The sequence below is a fragment of the Theropithecus gelada genome, chromosome 19 (genome assembly GCF_003255815.1).
Source record: "Theropithecus gelada isolate Dixy chromosome 19, Tgel_1.0, whole genome shotgun sequence".
NCBI classification, from domain to species: domain Eukaryota; kingdom Metazoa; phylum Chordata; class Mammalia; order Primates; family Cercopithecidae; genus Theropithecus; species Theropithecus gelada.
This window is the reverse complement of record NC_037687.1, coordinates 24,146,655-24,160,883: the sequence shown is the minus strand read 5'-3', so window position 1 is coordinate 24,160,883 and position 14,229 is coordinate 24,146,655. Positions and strand designations below refer to the sequence as shown.

The 14,229-nt window shown below is 55.9% G+C and overlaps 1 protein-coding gene across 1 annotated transcript in view; it reads right to left on the bottom strand.

Annotated features, from left to right (window-relative positions):
- Positions 1–984: 984 nt before the first annotated feature.
- Positions 985–14,229, bottom strand: part of ARHGAP35 (Rho GTPase activating protein 35) — a 146,457-nt gene continuing 133,212 nt past the window's right edge. The window contains exons 4-7 of the mRNA XM_025366325.1: positions 13,848–13,925; positions 12,255–12,386; positions 2,496–2,601; positions 985–1,577 (exon numbers count right to left, since the gene is read on the bottom strand). Of these exons, the coding sequence (XP_025222110.1) occupies positions 1,220–1,577; positions 2,496–2,601; positions 12,255–12,386; positions 13,848–13,925 (674 nt within the window). The 3' untranslated portion in view covers positions 985–1,219. The remainder of the gene's footprint in view (positions 1,578–2,495; positions 2,602–12,254; positions 12,387–13,847; positions 13,926–14,229) is intronic.

Here is a 14,229-nt window from a genome sequence, read left to right as displayed (position 1 = left end):
GGCCTCCATGGCTGGGATGAAACGATTCCACTTCAACACCCAACACACCAACCCCAACCCCAAGTGCACCTGGCACCTTCCAGCAGTCCCCAACTCCCCACCAAGTGCCGACACACACACTCACACGTGCACACACACACACCCCACACGTACGCTCAAGTAGTGTTTCTATCGTAATGGACTGTGTTCTGGGGCAGCCCAGGTTCCAGCCTGCTCTGCCATCTCCCGGGCTCTCTCCACCAAGGGCTCAAACCCTCTTCTTGGGAAAACGGGGAATCTGGCGACTAGACCTAAGTGGGTGAGTGGGACCCCAGGAGGCTCTCAGGCCACAGCTCCAGGCATCCTGGTTTTGCTGCCACAAAGACGAGGGTCAGTTCCACCTGTGTGCCTCCCTCCCTCCCGGCAGAGGTGGGCACAGAGTGAAATCTTGAGGTCTGTAGTTTTCTTTCCGTGTTTTTTTCCTTTTTAATTATTGGAAGGGTTTTTCCATTTTTTTCTCCTAGTGTTCCTTTGTTTGCCAGGGAATGTTTCGGGAAGCCTGTGGAGTGGGACGGCGGGGATGAAGAGGGAAGTCCTGCACTTTCTGGGTCCAGGCACAAAGCTATCCTCCGTTGTTCTGATCTGCAGGGCCAGCGCCCTCAGCAGGTACCTAGTGGTGGCAGAGCCGTGGCCTACACGTTCCCAAGGAGCCACCAGCCGGGCTGCACCCTTACCTTGCGGGTGTGTGCAGATGGAAGGTGGGAAGACACAGACCAGCGGGAAGTGTTCTCTTCGGGGGTTGCCAGCCCCGCCATGAATCTCAGAGCCTCCTCCTCCCCGGCAAAGGCCTGGGCACTGTCCCAACCACGGGCCCTGTACAAGCAGAGGGAGGCACCTGGAGGCTGGTGTGCGCAGCCAGGTGGGGTGGTGGTCCAGAGAACAGAGGGAGGGCACTGGGGCTGCTGCCTGCCTAGTTCAGTCCTCAAAGGGGTCCAAGTCAAAGGACAGGGCTCCATGGCTGCTGCCTGCAGCCAGCTCAGGTCTGCAGTGCCGGGCACAGGGCACCTGGCAGCCTGGCGGATGGTACCATTGGCTGGTGCTCCCACTGAGGTCTTGAGAACATGATGGAGAGGGCCACTTGCCCCTGCCTCTGCCCCCAGTGGACTTGGTTTTGTTCAAGGCCAAATGCCACCCCGTCAGAGAGAGGACCGGTTCTCCTGTTGCCCCAGGTCTTGGTGGGTCACAGCGTGTGTTCGGCTTGAAGCTGGGAGGGAAGCAGTGGCTGCATTGGGGACTGGGGGGTGGGAGGAGGCGACTGTGGGGGCGACGGCTGACTTGTGACAGGCGTGGAAGTGAGGAAGGGGACGGTGGAAGCCACGGCGGAGGGGGAGCTGGGCCTGGCACCAGGGGGCTCGGTGATGGGCCGATTGTAGAAGAAGAAGGGGCACTGCTGAATGAAGAGTTCAATGATTGTCTGGTAGGTGCGCGTGGCTGTGAGGGCGTCCATGGTGCTGAAATCAGGTCTCATCAAGGTGGGCCAGAAGCAGATGGAGAGGTTCTCGCTGGTCATGAGATTCACCTTGTTGTTGTGGCTGACCCTGCGGGCGACACCAAACTCAATGGTCAGAACTGTGCAGGGCCCTGCCTGGCCCCGGGCGCTCATGGTCTTCAGCACGCAGGCTGAGCCCCGCCTGCACACCCTCAGGCGGAGCAGAAAAGGCCACGCACAGCTCTCTGTGCCCTGCCCTGCCCTGCCCTGCCCGGGAGGCTGCGGCCTCAGTGTCCTCTCCCCTCCAGCCCAGCGCCTCCACATGGCCAACCTTGGAGAGGCTGCCCGGAGCCCTGAAAACCCCTGGGGGTGGACTGACCACCTCAGGGACTAGCTCTGCAGCCAAAGCAGTGGCGGTGCTCCAGCTGTGATGAGGGAGGGAGGCTGAGCGTCCTAAACCAGAGTGCCATCAGATGCCACTTGGCCAGCAGCCCTCCTCCACACACACGGAAGTTCAGGGAAGAGCCACATGGCCTCCTGCCTGCAGCCTGTGCTCCATGCTGGAGGCTGGCTCTCTCCTGCAGCACACCTCTCGAGGTGCGATGTCCCGGTTCTCCCCAGCTGGGAATGTGAATGCTGAGAGAGGACTTTCAGGGGCTCTGAGATGTTTTGGATTCAGGAGAAGATTTCTGGAACATCAGCACCAACCAGAAGATCTTCTCTCTCTGCCAGCTTTGGGGCACAGGCCTACAAGAGGCCCCATGCCCGACAGAGCTAAGTGCACTGTCTGGTGTTGGGCAGGTTTGGGGCCACGTGGCTGCCCTCAGATAGGAGCAGGAGGGAGGCCTTAGGATGGGCGAGAGGCAGAGGCTCCAGGCGCTGAGCCCAGTGGGCACCACGGGAGGCCGGCCAGCACCCCTTCCAGGCCAGGGCCTGAGGCTGCTACTGGCGGCCTTGTTCTGCGACGCACTGACCCTGGCTGTCAATTTTCCGGAGGAAAAACCAACCAGAAGGCCCTGCGACTTACTTGTTTAAGTGAGAGATGACATACTTGAAGACTTCGTGGTTTTCCTTTGGAAATTTCTTTAATACCTCCTTAAGGGCATGCAACTTCTGCTCCCGGTCGTTGATTTCTGAGGAGAGAGAAAACCAAAGCCTTGCCTTTCACGGCCGAGGCTGGTGGCCACCCCAGGGCGTGCTCTGTGATGGGCCTTCTCTGAGGGCAGCCCAGGGCTTTCGGATGACACTAACTCCACTCTTTTCCCCAAAGCCTGTGCCCAAGGCTGGCACACCTGGCAGTGGCACTGGCCCAGGGGCCTGGCCCACCTCTGTGTCCCAGGCCCCCACTGAAGGGCGGCACTGTGTGCCTGGGGCTTCCTGGCCCCACCACCCAAGACAGAACGATCTGGAGAGACTACGCCATAAAGAACACCATTCTTTGCTCATCCGGTTGCCCCTGGAGACAGGCATCCCTACGCAGAAAGCCTGCTTGCTTCCTGACCAGATGGAGACAGGCAGCCGCTGCCACCCACCCACGCCAACAGACCTTTGAGGGAGGGAGTCGGTCATGAGACCAAGGCTCTGTCCTTTCCCTAGAGACACAGGGACCCTCCGCACATCCCCACTGGAGGGGCTGATGGAAACAGTGGGGGAATTCTTATGCACTTCACCAAAGGAACTATGCACCCCCTTTCCCCCCAATGCCCACACTTTGCCTATCACGGAATCCCAATGTCCTAGGGGAGGGAAAACAACTGCCTGGAATGCAGCTCGTAACCCGCGCCAGGCCCAGTTCCATGAGTCCCTGCAATCGTGTGAGGCAGGAACTTGTCACCCCATTTTGAGGATGAGGTATCTGAGGTTAGAAGTTGCAGAGCTGGGACTCGCTGTGGGGCTGGAGCCGTGGCCACTGGGCTTGCCATCCCTGAGTGGGTGTGGCCCACCTTGGCTGGGAAGGGCATCCCGGGCTGGTGAGGCACACATGTCCCAGAGCCCACCTGGAGCCCAGCTGGCTGAGACAGATTTCTCTGTGCAGGGAAAGACGTCCCCATATTTCCTTCTTGGACTCCAGGGCACAGAAGAACCACGGGAGGGTCTCACGAAGGAGACGGCAGCTATCTCACAATTGGTGGCTGTGGGTGGGGTTGGTGAAGAGGGGGTCTATTATAACGCCGACGGTTGCTAATGGGCTTGGGGGTTCACGCTCCTTTGAGATAGACGACGGTGCCGGATCGTCTGCCCTGGAGACACATGTGTACCATTCTGCTGATGAATCCGGGAGGGGTGCGGACTCCCTGAACCAGGTATTCTTTTCTTTTTCTTTTTGAGACGGAGTCTCGCTCTGTCACCCAGGCTGGAGTGCAGTGGCGCCATCTCGGCTCACTGCAAGCTCCACCTCCTGAGTTCACGCCATTCTCCTGCCTCAGCCTCCCGAGTAGCTGGGACTACAGGCGCTCACCACCACACCTGGCTAATTTTTTGTATTTTTAGTAGAGATGGGGTTTCACTGTGTTAGCCAGGATGGTCTCGATCTCCTGACCTCGTGATCCACCCACCTTGGCCTCCCAAAGTGCTGGTATTACAGGTGTGAGCCACTGTGCCCGGCCCTGAACCAGGTATTCTTTAGGAAACCCATGGCTTTCTAGTCACCTTTGCAGCAGGCGATGTGCCCGGAGGGTCAGAGTTGGGGGAGTTGCACAAGGACCCTGGGGAGAGTGAGACTTGGAAGAGCAGACAGAATCCCAAGGGCGGGAATGCTGAGCAGGGAGGAAGGTCCTGTGGTGGTCTGGAGTCCAGATCCTGACTCAGATGGCCCTGGGTACAAATCCAGCCTCTCGCGCCAACTGTGTCACCTTGGGCAAGTGACACCGTAGGGTCAGTCTCCTTGTCTGTAAAAGGGGCTGTGGACAGTGCCTCCTTTATTCGGTGACACCCGGCAGTTAAATTCAGAGTTCACAGCTGGACACAAAATAAGGGCACCTGAGAGCCAGTCTACTTGCAGGGGCCAGGGGGAGGGAGGCTGCAGGGCTGGAAGGGACAGAGCTCCAGGAGCTCTCCTGGGCAGCCTAATGAGGATGAATGAAACCAGGCAAATCTGTGGCCTTGAGAGTGTAACTTCATGAGAGCAGTGTCTTGGTAACATATGTCTATCAGAAATGACTAAAAAAGTCCTGGGAGCTAGTTATTGGGCTATGAGTAGCTTCATTTCTCTGAATCCAAGGTTTATTTTAAGGGTTCCACCTCAAGGGCACATTCTTTTCTTTTTCTTTTTTTCTTTTTTGAGATGGAGTCTTGCTCTGTCCCCCAGGCTGGAGTGCAGTGGCGCGATCTCAGCTCACTGCAACCTCCACCTTCTGGGTTCAAGCGATTCTCCTGCCTCAGCCTCCCAAGTAGCTGGGACTACAGGTGCCTGCCACCACGCCTGGCTAATTTTTATATTTTTACTAGAGACGGGGTTTCCTCATGTTGTCCAGGCTGGTCTGGAACTCCTGACCTCAGGTGATCTACCTGCCTTGGCCTCCCAAAATGCTGGGATTACAGGCGTGAGCCACCGCACCCAGCCATGGGCACACTCTTTTCCACGACCTTGAGTCTTCAAACAGTTCATTGTCATGTTACAATACAATATCTACATAAAAAAAGTAAACTGCTGTAGGGAGGACAGAAGACTGTATTAGAAAACACAAGCAGCATGTGTGTGGCGCGAAGCTTCACTTCATAAAAGCGTCATGCCCCCTTCCAGCTGCTAGCTTGGCACAGGAGGACACAGGTCTCACCGCAGGTGACTGCACGACCCAAACACAGCTGTGTTTGTCTTAATTAGGCAACGAGTGGTAGCACCTTTACGTAAGAGCTGGGTCTCATCCCATCCTCTGGCTGGAGGCAGGAAACGGGGCTGGCAAAGCCTAGGTCTGCCAGGGACGCCTGCTCTCCTTCCTATCTGATAAGCAGCAATGAGGGTGGTTTTGTTTCTTCCTTGGGGGGTGGAGAGGGGCAGGGGTGGGAGTTACAGAGCCTGCTTTGATAATAATTTAGGGGCCGGGTGGGTGTGGTGGCTCACGCCTGTAATCCCAGCACTTTGGGAGGCTAAGGTGGGTGGATCACTTGAAGTCAGGGGTTTGAGACCAGCCTGGACAACACGGCAAAACCCCATCTCTACCAAAAATACAAAAATTAGCCAGGTGTGGTGGCATGTGCCTATAATCCCAGCTATTTGGGAGGCTGAGGCAGAAGGATTGCTTGAACTTGGGAGGTGGAGGTTGCAGTGAGCTGAGATTGTGTCACTGTGCTCCAGCCTGGGTGATAGAGCAAGACTCCATCTCAAAAAGAAAAAAAAAAAAATTAGGGGCTGCCCCCTAAAATCCCAGCCTCCTTCTGCATATGCACCTCAGCTGAATGCCTAGTGAGGAGTGGGTGGCCAGTCTCCTGGCCTGCTCCCCTCCCCACTGGCTGCCTGGTCCAGGTGCTCCTGAGTACGGAGCAGGACTAGGAGCTCGCTGGGCAGAAGTCAAGGAGGGCGAGAGGCCCTTCTGCTCAAGTCTGGGCCACACTAAAAGCAAGGCTGACCTTGTCAACATCCTTTGACTCAGCCCCATTCACCTCTTTCCTTAAGCAAAGCTTGCCTCACCCCTCTAGGCTCCGGCTGCAGCCTCTTCACATGGCAAAGGCACCAGCAGCTGCTTAGGTTTGGGTGCTGCCCGAGTGCTGGCAGGACAGCTTCACAGTGCTCTTCGCGTGGCCCTGACCACAGACCTGAGTGGAAGGTGGGGCTGGGTGTTACCCATATGGTGGCTGAGAAACCCACTCCAGAGGCCAAGAGAAGGTCACAAGGCTGGTGATATTGCAGGTGGATGGGACCTAGGCCTGTTCCCAGCTCAGCCCATCTGCTCTGGGTCCTCGCCTCCCTGCAGGCAGCAGAGTCCTCTCTGACTGCAATAATCCTCTGACAGGAAAGGGGATGGGCGCCCTCCAGGGTGCTGGCTTCACCAGCTAGGACACTTTTTTTTTTTTTTTTTTTGAGATGAAGTCTCGCTGTATTGCCCAGCTGGAGTGCAGTGGCGCGATCTCGGCTCACTGCAACCTCCACCTCCCAGGTTCAAGTGATTCTCCTGCCTCAGCCTCCTGAGTAGCTGGAATTACAGGCATGGTGAATTTTTGTATTTTTAGTAGAGAACCCCTCCCAGGTTTAAGCAATTCTCTTGCCTCAGCCTCCTGAGTAGCTAGGATTACAGGTCCAGCTAATTTTTGTATTTTTAGTAGAGATGAGGTTTCACCATGTTGGTCAGGCTGGTCTCGAACTCCTGACCTCCAGATCCGCCCGCTTTGCCCTCCCAAAGTGCTGGGATTACAGGTATGAGCCACCGCACCCAGCTTCATACGTTTTTCCTATACCCACTCTCCCCTGACCCAGGACTGGGGGGGCACCAGCAGTGTCTGTGCCCTGTGTGGCATTTTCAGCTGCCTTGGTCGGAACCAGGCACAGGTCCCTCAACAGTCCTCAGTGAGGGAGGTGGCGACTCTGACCCAGAGGCAGGTGAGCATGAGAGGGACTAGGCTGAGTACATGGGGATGGGTGAGGCTGTCGGTGACAGCACCCCATTCTTGCCTCGCCAGACAATGAGAATTATTTTATTCTCGGATTTGGGAGGCCCCTCTTGCTTGGGTCATTTGTTTATCCTCAGTGTGTGGGAGAAGCAGGTGTTTACGGGGGCCTGCTCCTGCCTGGGTACTATTTTATACACTGGGGATGCAGTAGGGAACAAAAACCAAATTCCCTGTCGCTTACGGTCTAGTGGAAAGAGGGGAAAGGACCCAGAGGGTCCCTCTCTAGTCCAGGAGCTTTGGGCTGGCTCCTCGAGGCCTTCCTGGCCCAGCCCCAGTCTCCCCTCGTGACCACCATCCTCATCCCTGGTGAGTTCAGGCGCCTCTGGCTGGCTGCTACTTGCTGAGCACGGTGCTGACTGCGCTGTCCGGCTCCAACCTGGGCCTGGGTGTGGTCAAGCACAGACTCTGGCAGCTCCAAGCCAGAGGCCTGGGAACAAGCTGGTGGCCCAGAGCCAGCCCAGCCCGTGCACCCCGGACACCTTCTGCCCCATGGTGCTGCTGCAGGCTGGGGCCACAGTCTGTGTGGACCTGGTCACAGGGCAGCGGCACACTCAGAGGAGCCACTCACCATCTTCAGTGGAACCTTGCTCTACAGGGACCCACAGCTTCAACAGGTGGGCCGGCCTGCCCGGCCAGGTGTCTACACTGGCCAAAGAAACAGCAGGGGCAATAGGCTCCCTGGGGTCCCTGCTGGGACAGGGCTGTCAGGGCACCCAGCCCTGGGTGAGCTGCTGCAACCCGGACCCACCATGGTACAGGTGCCCAGGGTGGCTTCTCCCCACACCTGGCGAGTGCTGATTTGTGGACTCTCAGGTCCACTCGTCCAGACTTTTGGTTTGACCTCCAACCCCTTCAGAGTCCCCTCAGGACCCAGACTGTGGAGGGCCCGATCCTCACATCCTTTACTCCCTCAGCCTACCCTTTGGGAGTCAAGACACTTAGTTTTTTCTAACAACAAGAAGAACCCATCCTGCTCCAGTGTTGGTCAGTGGTAGACAGGAGTCCAGGGGTGTGGGCCGGGAGAGATGGTGGCCTATGGAGGAGACCCCAGCCTCTACACTACGCTCACCCCTTCGCTTGGCTCGGCTCCAAGTGGCTCTGCTCTTGCTCAGGGGGTGTGGGCTAGGAGCTGCACCTCTTGATGGGACATCATACTTTTGAACTTAGGGGCTAGTTGCCTGAGACAGCAAGAAACGTCCAGGGGACGAATTTTTGGGCCAGTTGAACCAAGACAGCCTGGACACAGACCCAGCAATTTAATAAAATAGAGACCCCAAGAACTCAGGAGGAAGGGGAGGGGACAGCCAGAGGGCACAGGGACCTTACTGAATAGCTTCCCATACCTCTTACAGCACAGACACACCAGGACTCACAAAGCCAGAATACTGGTCCAAGGTCAAACAAATTGGCAGCAGAGACCCTGTTCCCAAAGAACACTCCTGCCCTGGCTGTGCTGCGCCACTGCCATCACTGGCACCCAGGCTGCCAACCAAGCTCTAGGCTTGGGTCTGCTGCTGCCAGCTCAGTGCCTGGAGGAAAGTCCCTGCTGGCCGCCGCTGACCATCTGCACGCCTGCATCGCCAGGAAAGGGAAAGCCCAGCTCAGGGTCACAGTCCTTCAGTGATCACGCAGGCTCGTCCGGCGTCCGCTTTCCCCGTCCCAGGTGGTAAACAACTCCAAGGTCAAGACTTCACTCTACAGGGCCCAGGATGGGGAATCCAGGCTGTCCTTCCCCTGGAGACATGGCTTTGCAATCACCTGTTGAATGTCCTGTCCCACCAGACTGAGCTGGGGGCCGCATATGTGTGTGCCCACTGCCATCTGTCTCTGTCCACACAGGGCCTGGCTATCTGTGAAATTAATGACCCCGTGCGTGGGTGTGAGGAGCACCCCCGTGCCCTCGGGCAGCTATCTGGACAGATCAAAGGAAGGCAGGATCCCAGAACCAGCAACGTCCCAAGGCAGCTGGTGAACAAGAGCCCAGAGAGCAGCAGGGCCGCCTCCTGGTAACCTAGGCTGCACTGTTATCTCTAGCCCCAACGGTCTCATCTGTCAAAAGGAAAGGCCGAGACAATGAGCCGGCATCCTGAACCATGTTCGGGTCACACATCCCCTTCAACAATCTGACAAAAACGACTGGTCTCTCCTTAAATTAAAAAGACTGAATTTTACGAGCTATTACAGGGAGTTAATGGGGACCCTGGAGCCACAGGTCCTTTGGTCCAGACCGTCTGGCTTGAGATGGAGCCAGCTCTAGCACCCCTTCCAGCACAAAAGCCATAGGACAGGGCCTGTGGACACCGGCTAGATGGAGTCGACTCAAGATAGGCAGGGAGGAGGGAGTCACCAGAGACAGGGGAGACACCAGGCAAGAGTGACTCCTGAAGGCGGGGGTGGGCTACAGGGAGGAGACAAGACAGGCAGCGCAAGCCTCTTCCTCTGCCTCCTGAAACCCTGGCCCATCTCCCCTGTGAAGCCCTCTTCCTCGCGCCTTCCCCGCTGGGGTTTGTGCACTTCAAGCTCAGCTTTGCTCTGTCTTCAGAGAACTTCACTTGCACCCATGGAGGCAGGGACTCAAGCCCCAGCTTGTCGCTCCCTAGTGGTGTGACCCTGGGCAGGCTGTATCACCTCTGAGAAGCTGTTTCCTCCTCTGCAAAATGGAGATGTATTATAATACCATCTTCCTCAAAGGAAGATCAGCAGTGGGAATCAAATGCCTCGTGGAGAGCAGGGCCAAGCCTAGGCAGGCACCCAGGCCATGGGCGGTGCGGTTGCTGCTGCTGTTCATTTCTGAATCTCCCACGCATCACCTTGAGTGTGGTAGGAAAATAACTGGCAAATAATCACAAACGTCTCTATTTTGCGGGTACATTTTCAGCAGTGTTCAATACTGTGAAATTCTGGAGCTAACAAAACCATTTGCTAATGACCTTGATACTTCTTGTGATGGGATTTGAAACTGGTTCCAAGGCCTGAACATATAGAGACACAATTGCTCTCAGGGATTAAGTAGAAAGAGCTGGTCAAGTTGATGTAGCCATGGAAACCCCAGCCAGTCTGGGAAGAGCTACTTTGGGGCATGATCATATTTTTTCCATAATATCCCTTAACACTACTAACTTTTACACTGCCTGGTATCTGTGGCTCAGTTGAACCTGGCCCTGCAACATCCACAGCCTAGCTTTTCAGTCAACTTCTCTGGCCCAGAGAGGTGCCATTGTCAGCAAGATCTTCTCCTCTCCCACCCCCTTCAGTCAGGTTCAAGACAACGGAGCCCCCGCTGAGTACCGTGGGGGACAGGAAACACACAATGGGAAGAGGAAGTGGGAAACCTCCACCCTTTCCCAGGCTGCTGCAGTAGTGGCCGCAAGAAGCCACCTCCTGAGCAGTGGAAGCTGCTGTGGGAAGGGCAGCTGATTCCCTATCAACAGCACCTCCCGTTCCTGCCGGTCCCCCCAACCCTACACAAAAAGATGCTGTGTCAGCAGCTCCCGCAGAAACAATGGGGTTCTGCCGGGTGGCAGGATTCCACGCACCTCTAGATGGCGCCAAGTCAAGACAAATGCAGACAGGAATTCCCGGCTTCCAGCAAACTGGGTGTCAGTCCATGCCTTCCTCTTTTCCTAACTTCCACTGTGAGACAAGCTTCCGTGGAAAGAAAGCTGGCTCCAGAATAGAGATTTCCCATGCGACTTCACATCTGTGCCTGCCTGGAGCCTCCTGGAGAAGTGACTGCTGGGAAAGCCTCTATCTTCCGACAGCAGGATCAGGGGAGAAGCCGGCAATAACTGCTCTGGAGAAACCCTGACTCCCGTCTTCAGAAGGCAGGCTACTCTATGACCGTCCCAGGAGTACCATGCTCTCCTGCCCCATCCCTGTGGGCTTAGCTAGGTCAGGCGCTGTGAACAATTCCAGTCAGCTAAGAGAGTGTGGACAGAGTAAGGTGAAAGTGGCATCCAGACTGTGAAAACAGACACCACAGGAAGTGCAGACCCTGGAAGGGTGACCTTGGAGGTCCCGCAGCCCTGTCACTATTGAGGCTCTGACAGTTCAGGGGTGGGCTTCCTCCACACCTGTCTCCCTTAGATGCTACTTAGAGTCAGTGACCCAGGACTCGGGGTCACGCTGATCCATCACCTCCCTCAAATTTCTGCCTACACATCAGCCTTGTGAGTATATGAGGCTTGTTTAAAGCTCCCTCTTTAGAGTTGGGCAGTGGCACGATGAGACCAATGTCCTGCCCCTGAGGAACACATCTCCTTTCCTCTTCCCCACCCTCTGGTCGCTGGATCACGGGGTGGCTGTCATCTCTGGGCAGCTGGCAGAGACACTCCCTTCTGCAGCTGCACGGCAAGGGCTGCTGCTGGGTCTTGGCCTGCCAGAGGCACAAAGCAGGAAGGCTGCTGATGACTTAAAAGGTAGTGAGGGCCACATGGTGGGACGCTCTGAGAGGCCAGGCATCCTCTGTGGTACTACACCAAGTCCAGGGAGAGGCTGGCCAGTGAGAAGGCTCGCCCATCTGGACAAACACCTCTAGAGAGAGGCAGGCTGGGGCAGGAACAGCTGATGAGGCAAGGTGGCACGGCACACAGGATACCACTACAACCAGAGGCGCTCATTTGCTACAGCATCAAATGATCACTTGGCCACTGGAGTTGTCTCTTTCCCTCCAGAGGCCGGCTTCCTAAGAGGCTGTAGGACCCTAGACGCACGTTAACTTCATTACATGAGAGGTGGGAGAAGACAGGTAAGAAGAGGGGAAAGGAAAATAAGAACTACTATTAAATAGGCTGTTCCCAGCCTCACTTCTAGGCCTTTCCGAACCGAATTTCATCTGCAGGAGTAGGGATGGTAACAACAGCAGGACACTAAGGGGCAGAGAAGGTTAAGTTGGCCGCAAGCAAAGGAGCCAAGTCTGACACCGAAATCATGCTCTTAACTAATGAGAGTATGAGGGAAACCTGCAACTCTCTTGGTGCCACCCCCAGATAAGCACCTAAGGTCTACAAGGGCAAAAGCCCGATTTGCAAGTCCCATTGTTGTCATCTGGTTAATTCCCTTGCCTGCTGTCCTTCAAACATCAGCTCTAAGAGCCAGCGTCCATTCTGAGGGCAGGACCTATTCTTCCAGTGCTGAGCCCTTTCTCCCTCAATCCACCCAACACTGGGCTGCCGGTACTCACTGTGTGCCTCCACCAAGTCGATCTGCATGTTGTACGGGACCAGGGGGTCAGGCAGTTCTGAGAAAAAGCTCTTCATGGCACCGGCCACGGTATTCACCGTAAAGTCTTTCTCTGCCAGGTCCAGGTTATGGTCTGAAAGGAAGTCAGGAGAGTGAGGCCAAACCATTCCAAGCCAGGCAGAAGCATCAGGACAACTCGGGGCTCGGGAGAGGCTAGAGAAACCTTAAGGAGCCAGGGACAGCCTCAGGACTCACACGGATTGGAGGGGTGAGACTTGTGGGAGTGCTAACTCGAGTTCTGAGGTTCAGGCATGGGTTGGCCCCAGCACCTCTTTCCGAGACTGCTGAACTGCCTCCTCCACCAGCATCAGGGCAGGGATGCTGGTTTTCAGTGCCGGGAGCTTGCCCTCATCTGGCTTTGATATGCCGTTACCTCTTCCATACTCCTTTCCCATCACAGAAGAAGGAGGCGGCTTTCCTTAAGGGTGGCTCACTTTCCAGGTAGGTCACAGAGATGTTAGCAACCACTGTGACTGCCGCCTCCATCCTTGTCCCCTACGGTGGGAGGGCAAATAGGCTCATTTATTCTCTCTCTGGCCCTTCCCAGCCACCACACCACTGACCCATCTCTTACTTTCCTTCTTGTTGCATACATACTTCAGTGGATTCCTGATAACGAAGAAATCTCCATGGATGGACAGCACCACGTTCCATTGTGGGGGAGGTAAGCTGGTACAGGATCTCCCACATATACAAACGCATCCCACACCAGGGGTTCTCCCCTCACTTTGGCCTCGTGTCTCCTAACCCACAGATTAGCAGGCGTCTCCCTCTCGTGTGGTGCCCTCTGCCCGCTGCGGCCAGCTGAGCCCAACTGCGGTGCTGCAAGGTGCAAGGGCTGCCCACCTGGGGAGTGGGTGTGGTGTCTGCTCTGGGTGGTGCCTCCTGCCCTGGCTGCTGACAGATGGGAATGTGCCCTGCTCCAGTGCTTTTGCTGCTGGCACTGGGGGACGTAGCTTCTCATCCCACCGTGTGGTCAATTCCAAGAGGTAGAGTTTGGTTGCCTGACTTTAGGCCTCTTGAAGCTGGTTCGGCTTAGGAGAAGAGAGTCCCTGCCAAGAACTATGTAACTTGGGTCTGTGTCCCAAGGGCTCAGCTCCTCACACGATGGTCCCTCGCTTTCTCTGGTGCTGGGACTGTGAGGAGGATAGATCTGAGGCCCTGGCAAAACAGGATCACATCTCAACCCGACTTGTATATCATGTGCCTGCAACTAGCTCTGCATGGCCAAACAGGCAAAACTCTTCAGTGTGGTGAGGGAGGCGTGTGCCTGGGTGACCTGGAAGAGCATCTGTGAGTGGCGGTGTGGGGAGTGGCCTACATAACCCAGCTTTGGCAGGGAGGGTTCACTGACAGGACCCAGTCCACTCCTCCCCACTGCGGCCATACATGGTCTGTTTCTCAGTTTCAGCACCTGGTGACTTTGGGTCTGTGCTGGCAGGAGTGCTCCGAGGCCCCACAGACAGTTCACCAAGGCAGTTGTGTTTGCCATGACCAGCTCTGGCCTCGGACGCCTGGCCAGGCTGCGCCTTACCTTGATCAAACTGTCTCTGCAGACTCTCCATCTCTGACTTGTTCCCGCTGACCCGGTAGATGCCTTCCGTGCTCAGTCCTGAGGAGAAACAGGCAGGGTCTTAGGAGTAGGAACTGGAGAGCAGAGAATGAGGAGGGCTGGGCTCGAAGACAGAAGGAGAAAGCCAGGGAAAGTCCGTGAGGTGCCCACCACAAGAGAGGAGCAGGCCTCAGCACACTCTTGTTTGATTTTTCTAGATGCTTCAACTCATCGCTCTCCATTTTCTTTTTCACTTAAAAATTTTAAAGTATTTGTTCTTTGGTAAAAATGGAAAGACTGTAGAAGCACAGCAGTTAAAGATAACTTCTGTTCATATTTTGATGTATACTCTTGAGTTTTTCAT